Source organism: Bos javanicus, chromosome 10, assembly GCF_032452875.1.
Source record: "Bos javanicus breed banteng chromosome 10, ARS-OSU_banteng_1.0, whole genome shotgun sequence".
Taxonomy (NCBI): domain Eukaryota; kingdom Metazoa; phylum Chordata; class Mammalia; order Artiodactyla; family Bovidae; genus Bos; species Bos javanicus.
In genome coordinates this window covers 59535904-59555898 of record NC_083877.1, presented here as the reverse complement: position 1 = coordinate 59555898, position 19995 = coordinate 59535904, and the positions used below count along the sequence as shown (strand labels likewise).

The window sequence follows — 19995 nt, the reverse complement described above, 5'->3', positions numbered from 1 at the left end:
CATTATCATCAGTTATTACCAGTCACTCAGGTCAGCCAGGGATGTTCACACTGTTTTCTATCATAAGGCTTTTCTTCAGATAAAATCAAATGCAAATTAATGTGAAGATGATCTAGTTGAAGAGGAGGCAAGGGTTCTGAGCCCCACCTGGGCCTCTCCCTCCTGCTTTCCATCCCCAACCAAATGGTTTCCCACAGAACCCCCAAGTCAGCACAATGAACATTGAAAGTCATTGTAATAGACCATGAAATTAATTCTCAGCAACAGCATTGTCCTCCAGCCTCACGACACTTTGTTTAACCCAGCTTCCTTATTGTATAAACTCCCTGAGGCCAGACTCTGTGTCTGCTTGTTCACCCCCAACCCCAGCACCTAGCAGTGATTACTTTTTGCATGAATGAATAAGGAAGAGATGGGAGTTGTCTAGTAGAAAGAGCATGGATATGAATGAGAACTCAGCTCCCAGGCTTCCTTTGCCCATGAGCAGATGTATTATCAAGGCAGGTAACCTTTCTCCACCTCGGTTCCTTCACCCATGAAATGAAGGTCCCAGTGATCCTTAGGGTTCCTTCCATCTCTAACACCCCATGACTCTGAATCTAAATCATTAGTTTATGCCACCTTCATGTTACTAAAAAAATACTTTGGGGAGATCTAAAGAATTTTAAATGTAAGTCAAAATTTAACTAAAATTCAACATTTTATTCTCCCTACAAATAAAGTATGATATTTTCTTTCTTACTAAAAGCATTTTCATAGACATAAGACCCTGAAATACAAGTATGAAATTCTATTTAATAGAAATTTGCTAACTGAATTAAATAGCAAAGTTAGTGAATGAGGAAAGGGAGAGACCTAAACACAGCAAAAAGTCACTGAGATTTATTTTTTATTCCTAGTGCCTTTCTTATGCCAAACCTGTATTTTAACATTAGAACATCATTCTGTGTACCACATTTCACGTCGGGAGGTTAAAATTCCACATTTTAGTATTTAGGTCTATGCCTTTGTCTTTCGTGCCTCAAGCAGGATGCCTCTCCCGTGAGTTAAGTTGGAGAGTTTGAGGACCAAGGTGAGGAAGACAAATGCAGCCACCCCACAGAGGCCTGGGGAAAACACCTGCCACAGACCACCTGGACCACAGACCACCAGTGACCTCTGCCAAGCTTGCCTTTTCTTCCAGGTGGAAAGGGGAGAACGTGGCCACCACTGAAGTCGCTGACACAGTAGGACTGGTTGATTTTGTTGAAGAAGTGAACGTTTATGGTGTGTCTGTGCCAGGTATGCACAATGTATTATAAATCAAAGCTAAAATTTCTGCACTAACTGAACATAATTTTAACCCCAGGGCAAAGTTTGTCATCCTTTTTTCCTGCCAGCTGGAAAAGCAAAGAACTCTTTCCCAGCTCCTGGGAGTAAGGGGCTCATGTCTGGTTTATGTGCATTCTAAACCAGCCACGTGAGTCCCTCTGAACCTGGCCTTCCTCTGTGGTTCAGCTCTCCAGCTGTTCTGAGGCTCTCCAGCAAGACAAATCTCCCAGAGATGCAGGGTCCATGCAGCGTTTGGCATGCCTCGAGAAAAGATGTGTCACCCTTGAGAGCTTAGAAATGGTATCTTGGTCTCTGAACTGAAAGGCACAAATAACAGGCAAGTGCAGTGGGCTGCCGTCTATGGGGTCACACACAGTCGGACACGACTGAAGTGACTTAGCAGCAGCAGCAGTTGCTATAGGAAAAAAGCCAAGAAGGGGCTGAGTTTTCCCAGACTTTTACAGCAAGTTCCTGATCCCCGCTTGCCCCACTGAGTTTGAGAAGCTTCACACAAAGTGCTGTCACCAAGCCTCTGTCTGCTGATCAGCCTCTGCTAAGAGAGAGGGGAGTGTGGAGTCTGATTTGGGGTCCTGACTCCAACACCTGCTGGCTGTTTGACTTCAGGCAAGCCACTAAATTAGGGAGAATACCAACCCTGCAGTTAAGATTGCCAAGAGAACTAATTCAGTTTAATTACATAAATACTAAATATATGTTTATCAGATATGTACATGAGGGTTGTCCTGAAATCATTACAATTATAGATGTCAAGAGGATTAAAACCTCCAAATCACTATCTAAATATAAGGTACTAGGGGTAATGGTGTTTCCTAGAACTCAGTACTTGGGATTCTCATCTATATTCAGAATGGAAATCCCAAAGTCCCTTTTTCTTGAGTTATGATGGTTTCACATGACATCGTGCTGTCCTTTTATTAAAGACTATTTGAGGCTTTCTCTTGCCTGTTCCTCTCCAACTCTGTGACAGTGATATGATAGGAAGTGTAGCCACATCTTGGGTCAGAGTCTGACCTGAGTCCAACTTCTCATGTTGGACTTCAGGCTGAATTAACACAAGGGCCCATATCCTGGTTGTCAGCCATTGCACCGTGTTCTCACAGATCCCACCCAAAATGTTGCATGCACTTCTAAATGCTGGATTATTTTTTAAGTAACAATACAAAAGAATGAGTATGACAAGGTAAGAGAATATGGGAAATGGAAAGAAAGGCCTAATCCATGTTCTTCAAAGTGGTGTCACCTATAAATTGGCACTTGCCATTGGCACTTGCCATCTGCCTCTACAAGGATCAAATTATGAGCTGCTACAGCTGGAGTTCAGGGTAGAGATCAGGAATTAGGCAATCTGTGCTTTGGGAAAAGCTAGTAGAGCAGGTCTTCAGATAGATATTTTCAGAAGATTTTATGAACCTAATTCTTGCATCTCCTTTATCTATTGTAGAAAAGCACTAAATTCTTCATGGTGACATCTGCTCCTCATGACTAGCGGTAACCTGCAAAAAAAAATATGTGCTTGATTGCATGTACTCCCCATTCACTAAAATCTCGTATATACTGACCTTCCCCACTACCTCTTTGGAGCAGTTTCTCACAGCCATCTGAAATGCTATCTTCCAGGCTATAGCCCTCATTTTGCCCTCAACTTAACTCACAACTAATCCATCTGCAATGCAGGAGATCTGGGTTCAATCCCTGAGTTCAATTCTTGGAGAAGGAAATGGCAACCCACTCCAGTGTTCTTGCTTGAAGAATTCCATGGACAGAGGAGCCTGGAAGGCTACAGTCCATGGGGTTTCAAAAGTCAGACATGACTGAGCAACTAAACCACCACTTAAACTGTGCTTTTTTTTTTTTTTGGCTGACAGTAGGGTCCCTGGACCAGCAGCAGCATCATTGCCTGGAAGCTTGTTAAAAATGTGCTATTTCTCATATTAAAAATGCCCACCCCAGACCTACTGAATCAGAATCTCTGGGCTAGGGCCCCAGGAAGCTGTGTTTTAACAAGCCCTCCCGTGATTCTTAAAAACAATCAAGTCTGGTTTGAGGTGATGAATATTTTCTAGAACTAGATACTGGTAAGAATTGCACAACATTGTAAATGCCATTGAACCGTATACTTTAAAATGGTTAAAATGATGATTCATTATTTTGCCACAATTTTTAAAAAACACTAAAGTCTGAGAAGCATGGAGGCCTAGTGGTTCTGAAAATCTAGCCAGTCTTCAGAATCATCTGGGAAACTTTCTAAAGCCAGGATCTAACGAATCAGAACCTCTGGGGTTTGGGACTCAGTCTTTTGTGTCTTTTTTTAAATTTTATTCCCAAGTGGGTCTAACAACCAGTAATGTTTCGGAGTCACTGATATAGAACAAAGAAGAGGAGGCTAATGGGTTTCAAATGATTAGGAGACATCAGATAGAACAAGGAGCAGGTGTGTTCATATTGCTCTGGAGAACAGAATGAAAATGGATGGATTGAAATGACCAGGGAGCAAATTTTAGCCTGAGAACTCTCCTGTAACCTGAGGGACCAGCAACAAAATGCACTGTCTCCTGAGACAGACAGTGTCCCACCAATGTGTGAAGAGGCTGGTTGTCCACCAGGAATCCTATGAGAATTCTCACAGCAGTGAAAGATCAGGTACAAATCCCAACATCTCTCCTGTTTTCAGATTCTGTGATTCTCAGTTCAGTTCAGTTGCTCAGTTGTGTCCGACTTTGCGACCCCATGAAACTCAGCACGCCAGGCTTCTGTGTCCATCACCAACTCCTGGAATCCACCCAAACTCATGTCCATTGAGTCGGTGATGCCGTCCAACCATCTCATCCTCTGTTGTCCCCTTCTCCTCTCACCCTCAATCTTTCCCAATATCAGGGTCTTTTCAAATAAGTCAGCTCTTCACATCAGGTGGCCAAAATACTGGAGTTTCAGCTTTAACATCAGTCCTTCCAATGAATACCCAGGGCCAATTTCCCTTAGGATGGACTGGTTGGATCTCCTTGCAGTCCAAGGGACTCTCAAGAGTCTTCTCCAATACCACAGTTCAAAAGCATCAATTTTTCTGCGCTCAGCCCTCTCTATAGTCCACACATCCACACATGACCACTGGAAAAACCATAGCCTTGACTAGGTGGACCTTTGTTGGCAAAGTAATGTCTCTGCTTTTTAATATGCTGTCTAAGTTGGTCATAACTTTCCTTCCAAGGAGTATCTTTTAATTTCATGGCTTCAGTCACCATCTGCAGTGATTTTGGAGCCCAGAAAAATAAAGTCAGCCATTGTTTCCTCATCTATTTGCCATGAAGTGATGGGACCAGATGCCATGATCTTCGTTTTCTGAATGTTGAGCTTTAAGCCAACTTTTTCACTCTCCTCTTTCACTTTCATCAAGAGACTTTTTAGTTCCTCTTTACTTTCTGCCATAAGAGTGGTGTCATCTGCATATCTGAGGTTATTGATATTTCTCCCAGCAATCTTGATTCCAGCTTGTGCTTCATCCCAGCAGCCTTGAAATGTGGCAGTTCATCTAGAGAAAGACATCAGTCTGCTGGGGTGATTCTCAGTTCCAAAGGACTTAACAAGGCTTTCACAGATCTCAGCTTTGAACCAGGAGAGAACTTCCAAGTTTGGGTCTAAAATAGAGATGACACCAGAACTGCCAAACTCATTTCTAAAACTTTATATTATCAACAGAACTTTCTGCAATGTTCTGAAAATGTTCTATATCTGCACTCTCAGTATGGTAGCCAATTGCTACCGTATGGCTGTTGAGCACTTGAAATGTGGCTGGTGAAACTGAGGAACTGAATTTTTCATTTTATTTAATTAATTTTAATAGCTACATGTGACCAGTGGTGACCATGTTGGTAGTACAGCTCTAGAGAACCCCTGGCTAAAATTGTTGTAGACAGGAGCCTTCCCCCTGGAGCTGAACTAGCCCCAGCTAATCTGGGAATCAGAACAGAGACCTGAGATCCATCAGCATCATTCGCTTCTCAGAAGCAAGGTGCCAGCTGACACTGAAGATTTCTGTTGCATCAGCCTCTGCCTTCATTCTAAAAGGAGCTCACTGGAGACATTCAAGATTCCTGAGACTAGTGCCTTTGACACAGCTACCGGGGGCCCCTGAAGAAAGAGGGTCTGGTGCCCTGCCTCCCTCCTTCAGACAAGAGGCAAAGCAAATGTGGATGCATTTCCTTTCTTGTAATCTTTCCTCTTGTTTTCTTTAGAGTAATAGGTAAACATGCAATCACCATGGGAGAGATTTCGAAAGCTGGGGCCCAAGTGACGAAGGGTGGCTCAATCTCCTTCTCTGGTTACAGTTAAGTAGTTCAGAAAAATGGACCCAGACTCCCACTGGGTCTCCTGGCTCAGGTAGAAGATGTATTTATAAGTAATTACCACTGTCCTCACAAGAAAACAATGGTAATTGTTCTGAATGCCTCTCCACTTACAGCCCTACCTTATAGGATCTGTTTTCTCTGTGGAGAGTTAAACCTCTCCAGACTAGATGGCATCAAGGTGGAGGGTAGGGGTGTCACAGCTCACCCTCGATCTGCCTTCACCTTCCTGTCTGTCAGCCTCTCTGAAATGCAGAGGCAAAGCTGTTAGGAACCATAATTAAATAACTAAGTCTCAGAGGTGACATTTGTACCTGGAAGCACAGTAGATCTGACCTGCTACCTAAAGAACAATATGAGCCCAGTTATCCCTGACAGGGGAACAAGGGTTTTTCATCAGAATTCAAAAAATTTCCTTTAGCCACTAGTTCAACTGGTTGTCCATATGGTAGTTTACATTTAGGCTGTCAAACCGCAACATGAATCAGCCATAGGTATACATATATCCCCTCCCTTTTGAGCCTCCCTCCCATCTCCCTCCCCATCCCACCCCTCTAGATTGATACAGAGCCCCTGTTTGAGTTTCCTGAGCCATACAGCAAATTCCCATTGGCTATCTATTTTACACACGGTAATGTAAGTTTCCATGTTACTCTCTCCATACATCTCACCCTCTCCTCCCCCTCCCCATGTCCATAAGTCTATTCTATATGTCTGGTTCTCGACTTCTGCCCTGTAAATAAATTCTTCAGTACTTTTTTTCTAGATTCCATATATATGTGTTAGAATACGATATTTACCTTTCTCTTTCTCTCTTACTTCACTCTGTATTATAGGCTCTAGGTTCATCCATTGAACAAGTCTTTTAATGTCACTAAGCCTCAATTTCTTCACCTGTAAAATGGAGATAACATTTGTACCCCTTCATACGGTTGTCATGAGGTTAAATGAGATAGTACATAAAACACATTTCATGGACTTCCCTGGTGGTGCAATGGGTAAGAATCTGCCTGCCAAAGCAGGGAACATGGATTCAATCCCTGGGCCAGGAAGATTCCACAGGCTGTGGAGTAGCTAAGCCCATGGGCCACAACAACTGAGCCCTCGCACCACAACTACTGAAGCCCGCATGCCTAAAGCCTGTGCTCCACAGGAAGAGAAGCCACTGCAGTGAGAAGCCTGTGCGCCGCAACTAGAGAAAGCCCACATGCAGCAACGAAAACCCAACACAGCCAAAAATACTAAATAAATATAGCAGTGTGTACATGTCAAAAAATAGATAGATACGAAAACACACTTCGCAAAGGGCCTGGCATGTAATAAAGATTCAATGTATAGCTTGTTTTACCATTAATTCACTTCAGAATTTAACTTCAAAAGATATTTTGAAATACAAATTCCAGCTACCCAAAAGAAACCCATGCCATAATGTTGTCTCAGTTCACTATCCTCTGACCTAGCAAAGCATCATAAAATAAACTATCTACAACACACCTAATTTTTATTCACTTTAACTCTAGGTCATGAGGGTCGAATTGGCATGGCCTCGATCAAGATGAAGGCAGACCATGAATTTGATGGACGGAAGCTCTTTAAGCACGTGGTCGATTACCTGCCTAGTTACGCAAGGCCCCGCTTTCTAAGAATACAGGTGAGACCCCGTTGTTATCAAGTTCAGTTATCCTTTCTCTTGGAGACCCCTGCCTCTTAGGAAACAACTCTTCTCTACCATGGCAACCTTGCCAGCCAAATTTTCACTACCCTTTTCAGGGAGCTCAATGAGGAAGCAGAAATACCAGAAGATAAAACTAGCTGAAACCAAATCCTAATCCCTTTCTCCTTAAAACGACAGACAGTTCATTCAGCAAGAATGTTAGCAAATAACTCACAATGTCTGTCTGATGCAGTACAACAGACACATAAAATAGAAATGCTCTGACCTTCTTATTATTCCAGTTTTAAAGAATGGTTAAAAAAAAACAACTCACTGAAGTCCAGCACCTGTCTATGGCCTGAAATTTAATTGGGCAACATTACCCAGCCAGAACTCCAAAGCTGATAAAAAACTGATAGAGGGACTGTTTTCTTTCTCAAACATTAACCCCTTAGTTTAACTCACTTTTGGACCTTGAGCACTGTGATTCTGTAGCTGAGGATTTAAGAAAAGCAGTGTTAGATTACCAGATACTGCTGCTGCTGCTGCTAAGTCGCTTCAGTCGTGTCCGACTCTGTGCTTATACAATTATCTCTGTTGATATTCATAAAGCCCTGACATTTGCCTTACAATGAGACGTTGAAAGACATCAAAGTTGAAATATCCTCAAATCCCCCTATTTATTGAAGCAGAAACAAGAAACATGTGAAAAAGCAGATTTGTCTGTGTGTAGATGATTGCTTTCCCCACCTCACCATTAATCAGAATTTTCCAGCAATACCTGAAGCTTGCCTAGCAAGAGATGCTTTGCTTCATATTCCACTGTCACAGCCCTTCCTCCCAACAAGTGATCTTTAAGCTCTAAGGGAAGGAAAAATACCTCCACAGAGGGCCCCCTAGTGGAGGTTCTGAAGACAGGCTATACTGGTATCACACAGAAACCACCTCACAGCTCTCAAATGATTGATGTTTTTCAGGACAGCATTGAGATCACTGGAACTTTTAAACACCGAAAAGTGACCCTCGTAGAAGAGGGCTTTAACCCTGCAGTTATCAAAGATGCCTTGTATTTCTTGGATGACAAAGCAGAAATGTATGTGCCTATGACTGAGGACATTTATAATGCCATTAGTGATAAAATTCTGAAACTCTGAATACTACCAGCAGGATAACTCAATGTATGTCCAAAAAGAAACTAAATGGATCTAGTACAGCCAACTGTTGATATAATCCAACTTTAATTTGATTGAAGATTATAAGGTGCATTTTTTTATGTATAGCATAAGGGGAGACTTTTTAAATTACACCTGAACCTTTGTAAGTGAGAAGATCTAGATATAATTATTTTTCAATTTGCACCTACTGTTTGTATTGCAAACTAAGCTTGTTAGAGGGAGGATGTTATTTTTTTTAATATGCAATAAAATAGATGAACACCAAGATAAGAAATGGCACTTTTTCCTGACTTGATTCTAAATGCAGACCCTTCAACAAGTGATGCTGGGAAGACTGGTCAATTGCATGTAAAAGAATGAAATTAGAGCACCTTCTAACACTATACACAAAAATAAACTCAGAATGGATTAAAAACCTAATTGTAAGATCAGAAACTATAAAACTCTTGAGGAAAACACAGGCAGAACACTAACATAAATCACAGCAAAATCCTCTATGACCCACCTCCTAGAGTAATGGAAATAAAAACAAAAATTAAACAAATGGGATCTAATCAACCTTAAAAGCTTTTGAACTGCATCAGTTCAGTTTAGTCGCTCAGTCGTGTCTGACTCTTTGCGACCCCATGAATTGTAGCACGCCAGGCCTCCCTGTCCATCACCAACTCCTGGGGTTCGCTCAAACTCACGTCCATCGACTTGGTGATGCCATCCAGCCATCTCATCCTCTGTCATCCCCTTTTCCCCCTGCCCCCAATCCCTCCCAGCATCAGAGTCTTTTCCAATGAGTCAACTCTTCGCATGAGGCGGCCAAAGTACTGGAGTTTCAGCTTTAGCATCATTCATTCCAAAGAACACCCAGGACTGATCTCCTTTAGAATGGACTGGTTGGATCTCCTTGCAGTCCAAGGGACTCTCAAGAGTCTTCTCCAACACCACAGTTCAAAAGCATGAATTCTTTGGCACTCAGCTTTCTTCACAGTCCAACTCTCACATCCATACATGACTACTGAAAAAAACATAGCCTTGACTAGATGGATCTTTGTTGGCAAAGTAACATCTCTGCTTTTGAATATGCTATCTAGGTTGGTCATAACTTTCCTTCCAAGGAGTAAGCATCTTTTAATTTCATGGCTGCAATCACTATCTGCCGTGATTTTGGAGCCCCCAAAAATAAAGTCTGACACTGTTTCCACTGTTTCCCCATCTATTTCCCATGAACTGATGGGACCAGATGCCATAGGAAACTATAAACAAAGTGAAAAGACAACCCTCAAAATGAGAGAAAATAATAGCAAATGAAACAACTGACAAAGGATTAATTTCCAAAATATACAAGCAGCTCATGCAGCTCAATACCAGAAAAACAAACAATCCAATCAAAGCGTGGGCAGAAGACCTAAACAGACATTTCTCCAAAGGAGACATACAGATGGCTTATTGACGCATGAAAGATGCTCAGCATCACTCATTCTTAGAGAAATGCAAATCAAAACTACAATGAGGTATCATCTCACACTGGTCAGAAGGGCCATCATCAAAAAGTCTACAAACAACAAATGCTGGAGAGAATGTGGAGAAAAGGGAACCCTCTTGCACTGATAAATTGATATAAATTGATATAGCCGCTATGGAGAACAATATGGAGATTCCTTTAAAAGAGGAATACCATACGGCCCAGCAATCCCACTACTGGGCATACACCCTGAGGAAAGCATAATTGAAAAAGACACATGTACCCCAGTGTTCACTGCAGCACTGTTTACAGTAGCTAGGACATGGAAGCAACCTGGATGTCCGTCAACAGATGCATCAATAAGGAAGTTGTGGCACATATACAAAATGGAATATTTCTCAGCTATAAAGAATATATTTGAGTCAATTCTAATGAGATGGATGACTCAGGGCCTGTTATACAGAGTGAAGTAAGTCAGAATGAGAAAGACAAATATCCTATATTAACATGTATATATGGAATCGAGAAAGATGGTATACTGACGATCCTAATTGAAGGGCAGCAGAGGAGACAAAGACATGAAGAACAGAGTTCTGGATGTAATGTGGGAAGGAGAGGATGGGACGATTTGAGAAAATAGCACTGAAACATATACATTACCATAAGGAAAAGAGATATCAGGGGCAGTTTGCTATACGATGCAGGGAAGCCAAAGTTGGTGCTCTGTGACAACCTAGAGGGGTGGGATGGGGTAGGAGATGGGAGGGGGTTCAAGAGAGAGGGGACATATGGATACCTATGGCTGTTTAATGTTGATATGGCAGAAACCATCACAATATTGTAAAGTCATTAGCCTCTAATAAAAAAAAATCTTTAAAATAAAGAAATAATACAAGACTGAAAAATAAATGCAAACCCTGAACCTGACAGCCTAACTGGTCATTTTTCACAGGTCTCCCACTTATAATGCTAATGGTACTTTAAGTAAAGAAGGATAAGGAGGTGGGAGGTGAGGGGGTAGGTCCCCAGTGAGCAACTCAGTGGAAGTCCAGATCTACTGTAAGGCCAACCCTATTCCCCAAGAGCATCCTGGTCACTATCTACAGCATTATTCCCCAAGTGATAAAGCCACCTATAGTCTCAGAAGAGGCTTCAGTCTAGAGTATCAGAGTTCTATACATAAAAAGGTGTTCAGCAAACTTTTCAGCTATAGCAAGGGTTGCAAACTCAAGTGTCTTCAGGATTTGTTTTGGTAATGTGGATAAGGAGAGAGGTCACAAATGAACATGGAAAGCTTGGGGACAGCCACGGCACAGTTCCGGTCAGCTGATTGTTGTGGTGGGGCTGTGCAGCCCAGGTACTTGGGGATGGCCTAAGGGGAGCTACGTACACCACTGCACCTATGTGAGTTTGCCAATAATGTAGAACCATGGTGGCTTGTGGTCAGCATCTGGGAATTTTTGCAAAATACTAGGGATCTCTGCCTTTGCTTTATTGATCCTCCTTGTGAAAATTTTAACCCAGGTGATAGGAGATAGCCAAGCTTTTGACAATGTAACATTGTGCAATTTTGTTATTTGGAATCTTGTTAAAGTGACTCATGTTGTGCTGTGATTATGTTAAAGCAATCCTGTCATTCCACATCACATGGGACCTATTTTCATGTGAGAGGTCAGCACTTACATCACGGCCATTAGAGTTCCAGGAGCCAAAACCTGCTGGGGCCTGACCACCTTTGACCCACATCTTAGACTTCCCAAGAAACCCAGATGGCCTCCTCAGTCTCTCACTTCCCCAAACCTCTGAGATTCAAGTCAGGAACCACAGCTCTGCTGGGATGAACAGAGGCACCACCTACAATATCCTCAATACCACTTTTCACTTTCATGCATTGGAGAAGGAAATGGCAACCCACTCCAGTGTTCTTGCCTGGAGAATCCCAGGGACGGCGGAGCCTGGTGGGCTGCTGTCTATGGGGTCGCACAGAGTCGGACACGACTGAAGTGACTTAGCAGCAGCAGTAGCAAACAAAATTAAGCAACCCATCCTGTGACAAGTAATCAATTTTAAAGACTGATTTTTCTCTTTTAAAAGAGTCAAAAATTGTGTACATAGAATTGTCTGTATAAGTCACCTTCTTGATTTGAAAGCACAAATGGATTTTTTTTTTTAATACACTGATACCCATGTACATGGTTCCTTGGTGGCTCAGTGGTAAAAGAATCAGCCTGCCAATGCAGGAGATATGGGTTCAATCTCTGGGTCGGGAAGATCCCCTGGAGGAGGAAATGGCAACCAAGTTCAATATTCTTGCCTGGAAAATCCCATGGGCAGAGGCACCTGGTAGGTTATAGTCCATGGGGTTGCAAAGAGTCGGATTGAGAGACTAAAGAATAACAACCACCACCACCCTGTAAATCATTCAACAGGTCTCTGATTTCAAGTGCATTGGTTGGAGACATATAATGAGTGCATAGATAGGCTGCTACAGGCACCAAAATAATTTGGGGGTAAAACTAGTGAATGTCAGCATCTGAAATGAAAGCTAAGAAGAATCAGTATAAAAACACAGTGACCCTCCCTAAGAGATGATCTGTTACACATGTTATTCATTTGTACACCAGCTCCACAAGCATTTAGTGGGTCCCTGCTAAGGACCAACAGATAAGCTCAGCACAGTGTGATGGAGTTTTCCAAGCTGCTGTTTAGGAAGTCAGGTCAGACCTTCAAGGGAAGCTGACCGGAAAGACCCCTAGAAGGAAGGCCAGAGTCTTCTCCAAGTGTTTTAACTTTTTGAAAATAATTATTTTGTCATTACAGTTGGTGGGGCTGCATGAAGACTGTAAAGAGACAGCTAAGAGGAAAGATGTCAGTCAGGATCACTGCAACCCTGTGCAGGGGAAGCTGGATGCCTGGCCAACCCAGGTTTTCTAGTCGGCATGGGTACCGTCTCCCCAGGCGCACAGAGTACTATGTTGTCATGTGGATATACAGCTGATGGTGCATTCCACTATGATGGTCAATTTCCTTTTGTACAGATATCATACATCTATGAAGCTGTAAGCTCCATGAGAGTAGAGAGTTCATCTATTTTGCTCATCATTATGTATCTAGTGCCTCATACATGAGAGGCAATAATTATTTGTGTTTTTTTAATTAGGCAACCCTGATAAATATCTGGTTCCACATGCAAGCTTTTATATATATATATATATATATATATATATATATATGTGGGGGGGGTGGGGAGGTGTGTTGGAGGCAGAGAGGATGAGCTAAATAGATTATCTGAGTCTTCTAGTTCAGGTACAGCAGTGAGTCTCAAACTTGAACACTGAGAATCACCTTCACCAAAAAGTTTTGGTAGCACACAGACTGGGACTTCCCTGGTGGTCCAGTAATTAATAATCTGCCTTGCAATGCAAGAAACACCACTTTGATCCCTGGTCTGGAAAGATCCCACATGCTGCGGGGCAAGTAAGCCTGTGTGCCACAACTACTGAGCCTGTGCTCTGGAGCCCGCAAGCCGCAGCTACTTTTAGCCCACATGCAGCAACTGCTGAAGTCCGCATGCCTAGAGCCCATGCTCTGCAACAGGAGAAGCCACTGCAATGAGAAGCCGATGGCCCGCAACTAGAGAGTATCCCCACTCTCTTTCTAGAGAAAGCCTGCATAGCAAGGAAGACCCAGCCCAGCTAATAGTAAATATATAAACATATATTTTTAAAAAGACACAGACTGCTGGGACCCATTGTCCAGAGTTGAAACTGGAATTGGAATTTGCAGTTCTAACAAATTCCCAAGTGATGTAATGCTGTTGATCAGGGGCTGCATTTTGAGAACCACTGACACAGAGAAAAAACATCCTGAGTTACACATCATGTGTGCTTAGTATAATTCAGTTCTTCAGGTGTGGATTATCTTTCATTAACCGAAGCTCAGATCTTAGGTTTGGAGTGACTCAAAGTACAGGCGTCAGGGAAAGTCCAGCATAAAGCAGCACTCTATCATCTTTAGCCTTCAACTGTTCTTGAAAATTCATGTTAACAGTGTCTATTTACTAGATACACACATATGTATTATTTGCTACAGCAAAACTAAAAGCAATCCTAGAGAGTGTCTAGTCAAACCTCTTTAATAAAACAAACAAAAACAATGAAAGCCTGGGGAGGTGATGTACAGGCAGCTCATTAGCATCATTAAGCTCCCAGCCAGCACCTGCAGAAGAGACCACCTTTTTATAGACCAGAGCCTGTTTTCAGATCAGCAGCATCAGTATCGCTGGGAATTTGTCAGACATGCAAATTATCAGGCCCCTCAGACCTACTGAATCAGAACCACTGGGGAGGGGCCCAGCCATCTATGTTTTAACAAGCCCTGCTGGTGACTCTGCGGCAGGCTCAATCTGAGAACCCCTGGCTTGGAGCAGGGCTTCTCAAGCTTCAAGTTGCATAAGAAGTACATGGGGATGCCAGTGCTTCTGGTGCACATGCCCCTCTTGGAACAGCAAGCGACTCTAGAACACTGCTGCTTTTTAGAATCACTGGAGAACTGTTAAAAAACCCAAAGCCTTGGGCCCATCTGATACCAGTTAGATCAAGATTTCTGGGAGTGAGCACCAGGTATCAGTACTTTTTTTTTTTTAAGACTCCCAGGTAATTCCAGTTTGGGCAAAGTTCAGGGACCACCAGTTGAGAACAAGGGTAATATGCAAGTATAAAGTCTTGACAAAGATTCTCACCCTGACGAAAACTCTACCTAGGCTCCTCCAAGGCCTCTTCTCAACTGGGCCACAACCTTGGCTTTTAAAGACTTGAACAAAATAGTAGCAGAGTTTCTAAGAGTTCAAGGCCACACCCCTTGGATAATCCTACATCCCCTTAAAGTGGCTGCCTGAGAAAACCCAAGGCTGCCAAAGTATTTACCACTTATTCCAGCCAACACTTGAAGATAGGGTCCCTGTCTCCCAAGGGGACAGGAAGGGTAGGGGCCTCACTTCGATAAACACCAGTTAGCAAACCCAGGTGGGCTTTCCATGACCAAACCCCTCTCCTGCTTTTGGTAATTTTTCACTTCCCTAACCCTACTGAGCCCCTGCAGGCGTCCTCCCTGTTCCCACATTCTCCCTCTAAAGTGCCCAGTGACCTCTGTACAAATATAGTTAAGCCTAGTTCACACTGGACTCATTTTTCTATAGCAAATAGTTATTACTGATTGAAAATCTGTTCTTAGCAGGATTTCCCTGATGGTCCAGTGGTTAAAAATCCACCTTCCAAAGCAGATGATCCGGGTTCCATCCCTGGTCAGCGAACTAGATCCCACCCACATGCCACAGGGCAATTAAGTCTGCGCATGGCAAGTAGAGAGAAGCTCTTGCATGCAACAAAGACCCAGCAGCCAAAAAAAAAAAAAAAAAGAAGAAAAAATAATGTATCCTTACCATTTTAACTAGCAGCCACTTTATCTTTAACAGTGTTAATATGACCAATTTCAGAACTACTTCCTATAAAAGTACCATCTAAAATAGAAAGAACTCACCATGGGTAAGCTGCTTGGGAACAAAACTTTTATTTGACTACAGGGTCCAGAAAAAAACGAAAATGCACAAGTTCCAAACCTAGAGAGGGAACATTTATCTGTAATGAAGAATTAGAGAGGTCTGATGAATAGTGAGATTCTGATCAAGGACAACCTTGAACAGTATGGTCTGGTGGGAATAGCATGAAGATAAGGAGTCCTGGGTTTGCCCATTTATAAGTTGTGTGACCTAGCATCTCTATTTCCTCATTTATAAACTATAAGTCACAGTGTCTGGCTCAAACTGTCTATGTTTTTCCTACCTAGGGCTTCTCCAAACTTTTTCTCACATTAAATTCAGATCTTTAGCATACTAAAAACCTGTAAGTACATTCATTTAGGCTCCAGAACATGCCCTGGTTAATAAATCATTATTTTAGTGGTCAGAAAAAGAAACCATAAACAAAAAAAAGACAACCTACAGACTAGGAGAAAATCTTTGCAAATAATGTGACTGATAAGAGCTCAATTTCCAAAATATACAAACAGCTGATACAAGTCAATGCCAAAAAACAAACAACCCAGCCTAAATAGACATTTCTCCAAAGAAGATATACAGCCAGCCAACAGGCACATGAAAAGATGCTCAACATCGCTAATTATTAGAGAAATGCAAATCAAAACTACAGTAAGCTACCACCCACACTGGTCAAAATGGCTGGAGAGGGTATGGAGAAAAAGGAACACTCCTACACTGTTGTTCAGTTCAGTCGCTCAGTCGTGTCCGACTCTCTGCGACCCCGTGAATCGCAGCACACCAGGCCTCCCTGTCCATCACCAACTCCCGGAGTTCACTCAGACTCACGTCCATCGAGTCAGTGATGCCATCCAGCCATCTCATCCTCTGTCGTCCCCTTCTCCTCCCACCCCCAATCCCTCCCAGCATCAGAGTCTTTTCCAATGAGTCAACTCTTCGTATGAGGTGTCCAAAGTACTGGAGTTTCAGCTTTAGCATCATTCCTTCCAAAGAAATCCCAGGGCTGATCTCCTTCAGAATGGACTGGATCTCCTTGCAGTCCAAGGGACTCTCAAGAGTCTTCTCCAACACCACAGTTCAAAAGCATCAATTCTCTGGCACTCAGCCTTCTTCACAGTCCAACTCTCACATCCATACATGACCACTGGAAAAACCATAGCCTTGACTAGACAGACCTTTGTTGGCAAAGTAATGTCTCTGCTTTTGAATATGCTATCTAGGTTGGTCATAACTTTCCTTCCAAGGAGTAAGCGTCTTTTAATTTCATGGCTGCAGTCACCATCTGCAGTGATTTTGGAGCCCCCAAAAATAAAGTCTGACACTGTTTCCACTGTTTCCCCATCTATTTCCCATGAAGTGATGGGACTGGATGCCATGATCTTCGTTTTCTGAATGTTGAGCTTTAAGCCAACTTTTTCACTCTCCTCTTTCACTTTCATCAAGAGGCTTTTTAGTTCTTCTTCACTTTCTGCCATAAGGGTGGTGTTATCTGCATATCTGAGATTATTGATATTTCTTCCGGCAATCTTGATTCCCGCTTGTGCTTCTTTCAGCCTTTTCTCATGATGTACTCTGCATAAAAGTTAAATAAGCAGGGTGACAATATACAGCCTTGACGTACTCCTTTTCCTATTTGGAACCAGTCTGTTTTTCCATGTCCAGTTCTAACTGTTGCTTCCTGACCTGCATACAGGTTTCTCAAGAGGCAGGTCAGGTGGTCTGGTATTCCCATCTCTTTCAGAATTTTCCACAGTTTATTGTGATCCACACAGTCAAAGGCTTTGGTGTAGTCAATAAAGCAGAAATAGATGTTTTTGTGGAACTCTCTTGCTTTTTCCATGATCCAGTGGATGTTGGCAATTTGGTCTCTGGTTCCTCTGCCTTTTCTAAAACCAGCTTGAACATCAGGAAGTTCACAGTTCACGTATTGCTGAAGCCTGGCTTGGAGAATTTTGAGCATTACTTTACTAGTGTGTGAGATGAGTGCAATTGTGTGGTAGTTTGAGCATTCTTTGGCATTGCCTTTCTTTGGGATAGGAATGAAAACTGACCTTTTCCAGTCCTGTGGCCACTGCTGAGTTTTCCAAATTTGCTGGCATATTGAGTGCAGCACTTTCACAGCATTCCAGGATTTGAAATAGTTCAACTGGAATTCCATTACCTCCACTAGCTTTGTTTGTAGTGATGCTTTCTAAGGCCCATTTGACTTCACATTCCAGGATGTCTGGCTCTAGGTCAGTGATCACATCATTGTGATTATCTGGGTCGTGAAGATCTTTTTTGTACAGTTCTTCTATGTATTCTTGTCACCTCTTCTTAACATCTTCTGCTTCTGTTAGGACCATACCATTTCTGTCCTTTATCGAGCCCATCTTTGCATGAAATGTTCCCTTGGTCTCTCTAATTTTCTTGAAGAGATCTCTAGTCTTTCCCATTTTGTTGTTTTCCTCTATTTCTTTGCATTGATCGCTGAGGAAGGCTTTCTTATCTCTTCTTGCTATTCTTTGGAACTCTGCATTCAGATGCTTATATCTTTCCTTTTCTCCTTTGCTTTTCGCTTCTCTTCTTTTCACAGCTATTTGTAAGGCCTCCCGAGACAGCCATTTTCTTTTTTGCATTTCTTTTCCATGGGGATGGTCTTGATCCCTGTCTCCTGTACAATGTCACGAACCTCATTCCATAGTTCATCAGGCACTCTATCTATCAGATCTAGGCCCTTAAATCTATCTCTCACTTCCACTGTATAATCATAAGGGATTTGATTTAGGTCATACCTGAATGGTCTAGTGGTTTTCCCTACTTTCTTCAATTTAAGTCTGAATTTGGTAATAAGGAGTTCATGATCTGAGCCACAGTCAGCTCCCAGTCTTGTTTTTGTTGACTGTATAGAGCTTCTCCATCTTTGGCTGCAAAGAATATAATCAATCTGATTTCAGTGTTGACCATCTGGTGATGTCCATATGTAGAGTCTTCTCTTGTGTTGTTGGAAGAGGGTGTTTGCTATGACCAGTGCATTTTCTTGGCAAAACTCTTATTAGTCTTTGCCCTGCTTCATTCCGTATCCCAAGGCCAAATTTGCCTGTTACTCCAGTTGTTTCTTGACTTCCTACTTTTGCATTCCAGTCCCCTATAATGAAAATGACATCTTTTTGGGGTGTTAGTTCTAAAAGGTCTTATAGGTCTTCATAGAACCATTCAACTTCAGCTTCTTCAGCATTACTGGTTGGGGCATAGACTTGGATTACTGTGATACTGAATGGTTTGCCTTGGAAATGAATAGAGATCATTCTGTTGTTTTTGAGATTGAATCCAAGTACTGCATTTCGGACTCTTTTGTTGACCATGATGGCTACTCCATTTCTTCTGAGGGATTCCTGTCCGCAGTAGTAGATATAATGGTCGTCTGAGTTAAATTCACCCATTCCAGTCCATTTGAGTTCGCTGATTCCTAGAATGTCGACATTTACTCTTGCCATCTCTTGTTTGACCACGTCCAATTTGCCTTGATTCATGGACCTGACATTCCAGGTTCCTATGCAATATTGCTCTTTACAGCATCAGACCTTGCTGTTATCACCAGTCACATCCACAGCTGGGTATTGTTTTTGCTTTGGCTCCATCCCTTCATTCTTTCTGGAGTTATTTTTCCACTGATCTCCAGTAGCATATTGGGTATCTACTGACCTGGGGAGTTCCTCTTTCAGTATCCTATCATTTTGCCTTTTCATACTGTTCATGGGGTTCTCAAGGCAAGAATACTGAAGTGGTTTGCCATTCCCTTCTCCAGTGGACCACATTCTGTCAGATCTCTCCACCATGACCCACCCGTCTTGTGTTGCCCCCACGGGCATGGCTTAGTTTCATTGAGTTAGACAAGGCTGTGGTCCTAGTGTGATTAGATTGACTATTTTCCTGTGAGTATGGTTTCAGTGTGTCTGCCCTCTGATGCCCTCTTGCAACACCTACCATCTTACTTGGGTTTCTCTTACCTTGGGCATGGGGTATCTCTTCACGGCTGCTCCAGCAAAGTGCAGCCACTGCTCCTTACCTTGGACAAGGGGTATCTACTCACCACAGCCCTTCCTGACCTTCAACGTGGGATAGCTCCTCTAGGCCCTCCTGAGCTGGCGCAGCCACCGCTCCTTGGACTTGGGATTAGTCCTCTTGGCCACTGCCCCTGGCCTCCGGTGTAGGGTAGCTCCTCTCGGCCGCCGCCCCGAAGCCGGGAGGACCCCATGCCTGAAGGGCGGCGGCCAAGAGGAGTTACCCCACGTCCAAGGTCAGGGGCAGCGGCCAAGAGTGCCAGGCTGCGACAGCGCAGGAATGGCCAAGAAGAGCTACACAAGTCCGAGGTCAGGGGCGGCAGCCGAGAGGAGCTACCCCACGTTCGAGGTCAGGGGCGGCAGCTGGGAGGAGCTACCCCACACCTGAGGCCAGGGGCTGCAGCCTGGAGGATCAACCCCATGTCCAAGTAATGTAAATTG

At 43.0% G+C, this 19995-nt stretch overlaps 1 protein-coding gene across 1 annotated transcript in view; it reads left to right on the top strand.

Moving 5' to 3' along the window:
• SLC27A2 (solute carrier family 27 member 2) overlaps nt 1-10884 on the top strand; it is a 58050-nt gene extending 47166 nt beyond the window's left edge. Inside the window, exons 8-10 of the mRNA XM_061428798.1 lie at nt 1184-1281; nt 7193-7323; nt 8304-10884. Coding sequence (XP_061284782.1) covers nt 1184-1281; nt 7193-7323; nt 8304-8480 — 406 coding nt within the window. The 3' untranslated portion in view covers nt 8481-10884. The remainder of the gene's footprint in view (nt 1-1183; nt 1282-7192; nt 7324-8303) is intronic.
• Nucleotides 10885-19995: the final 9111 nt, after the last annotated feature.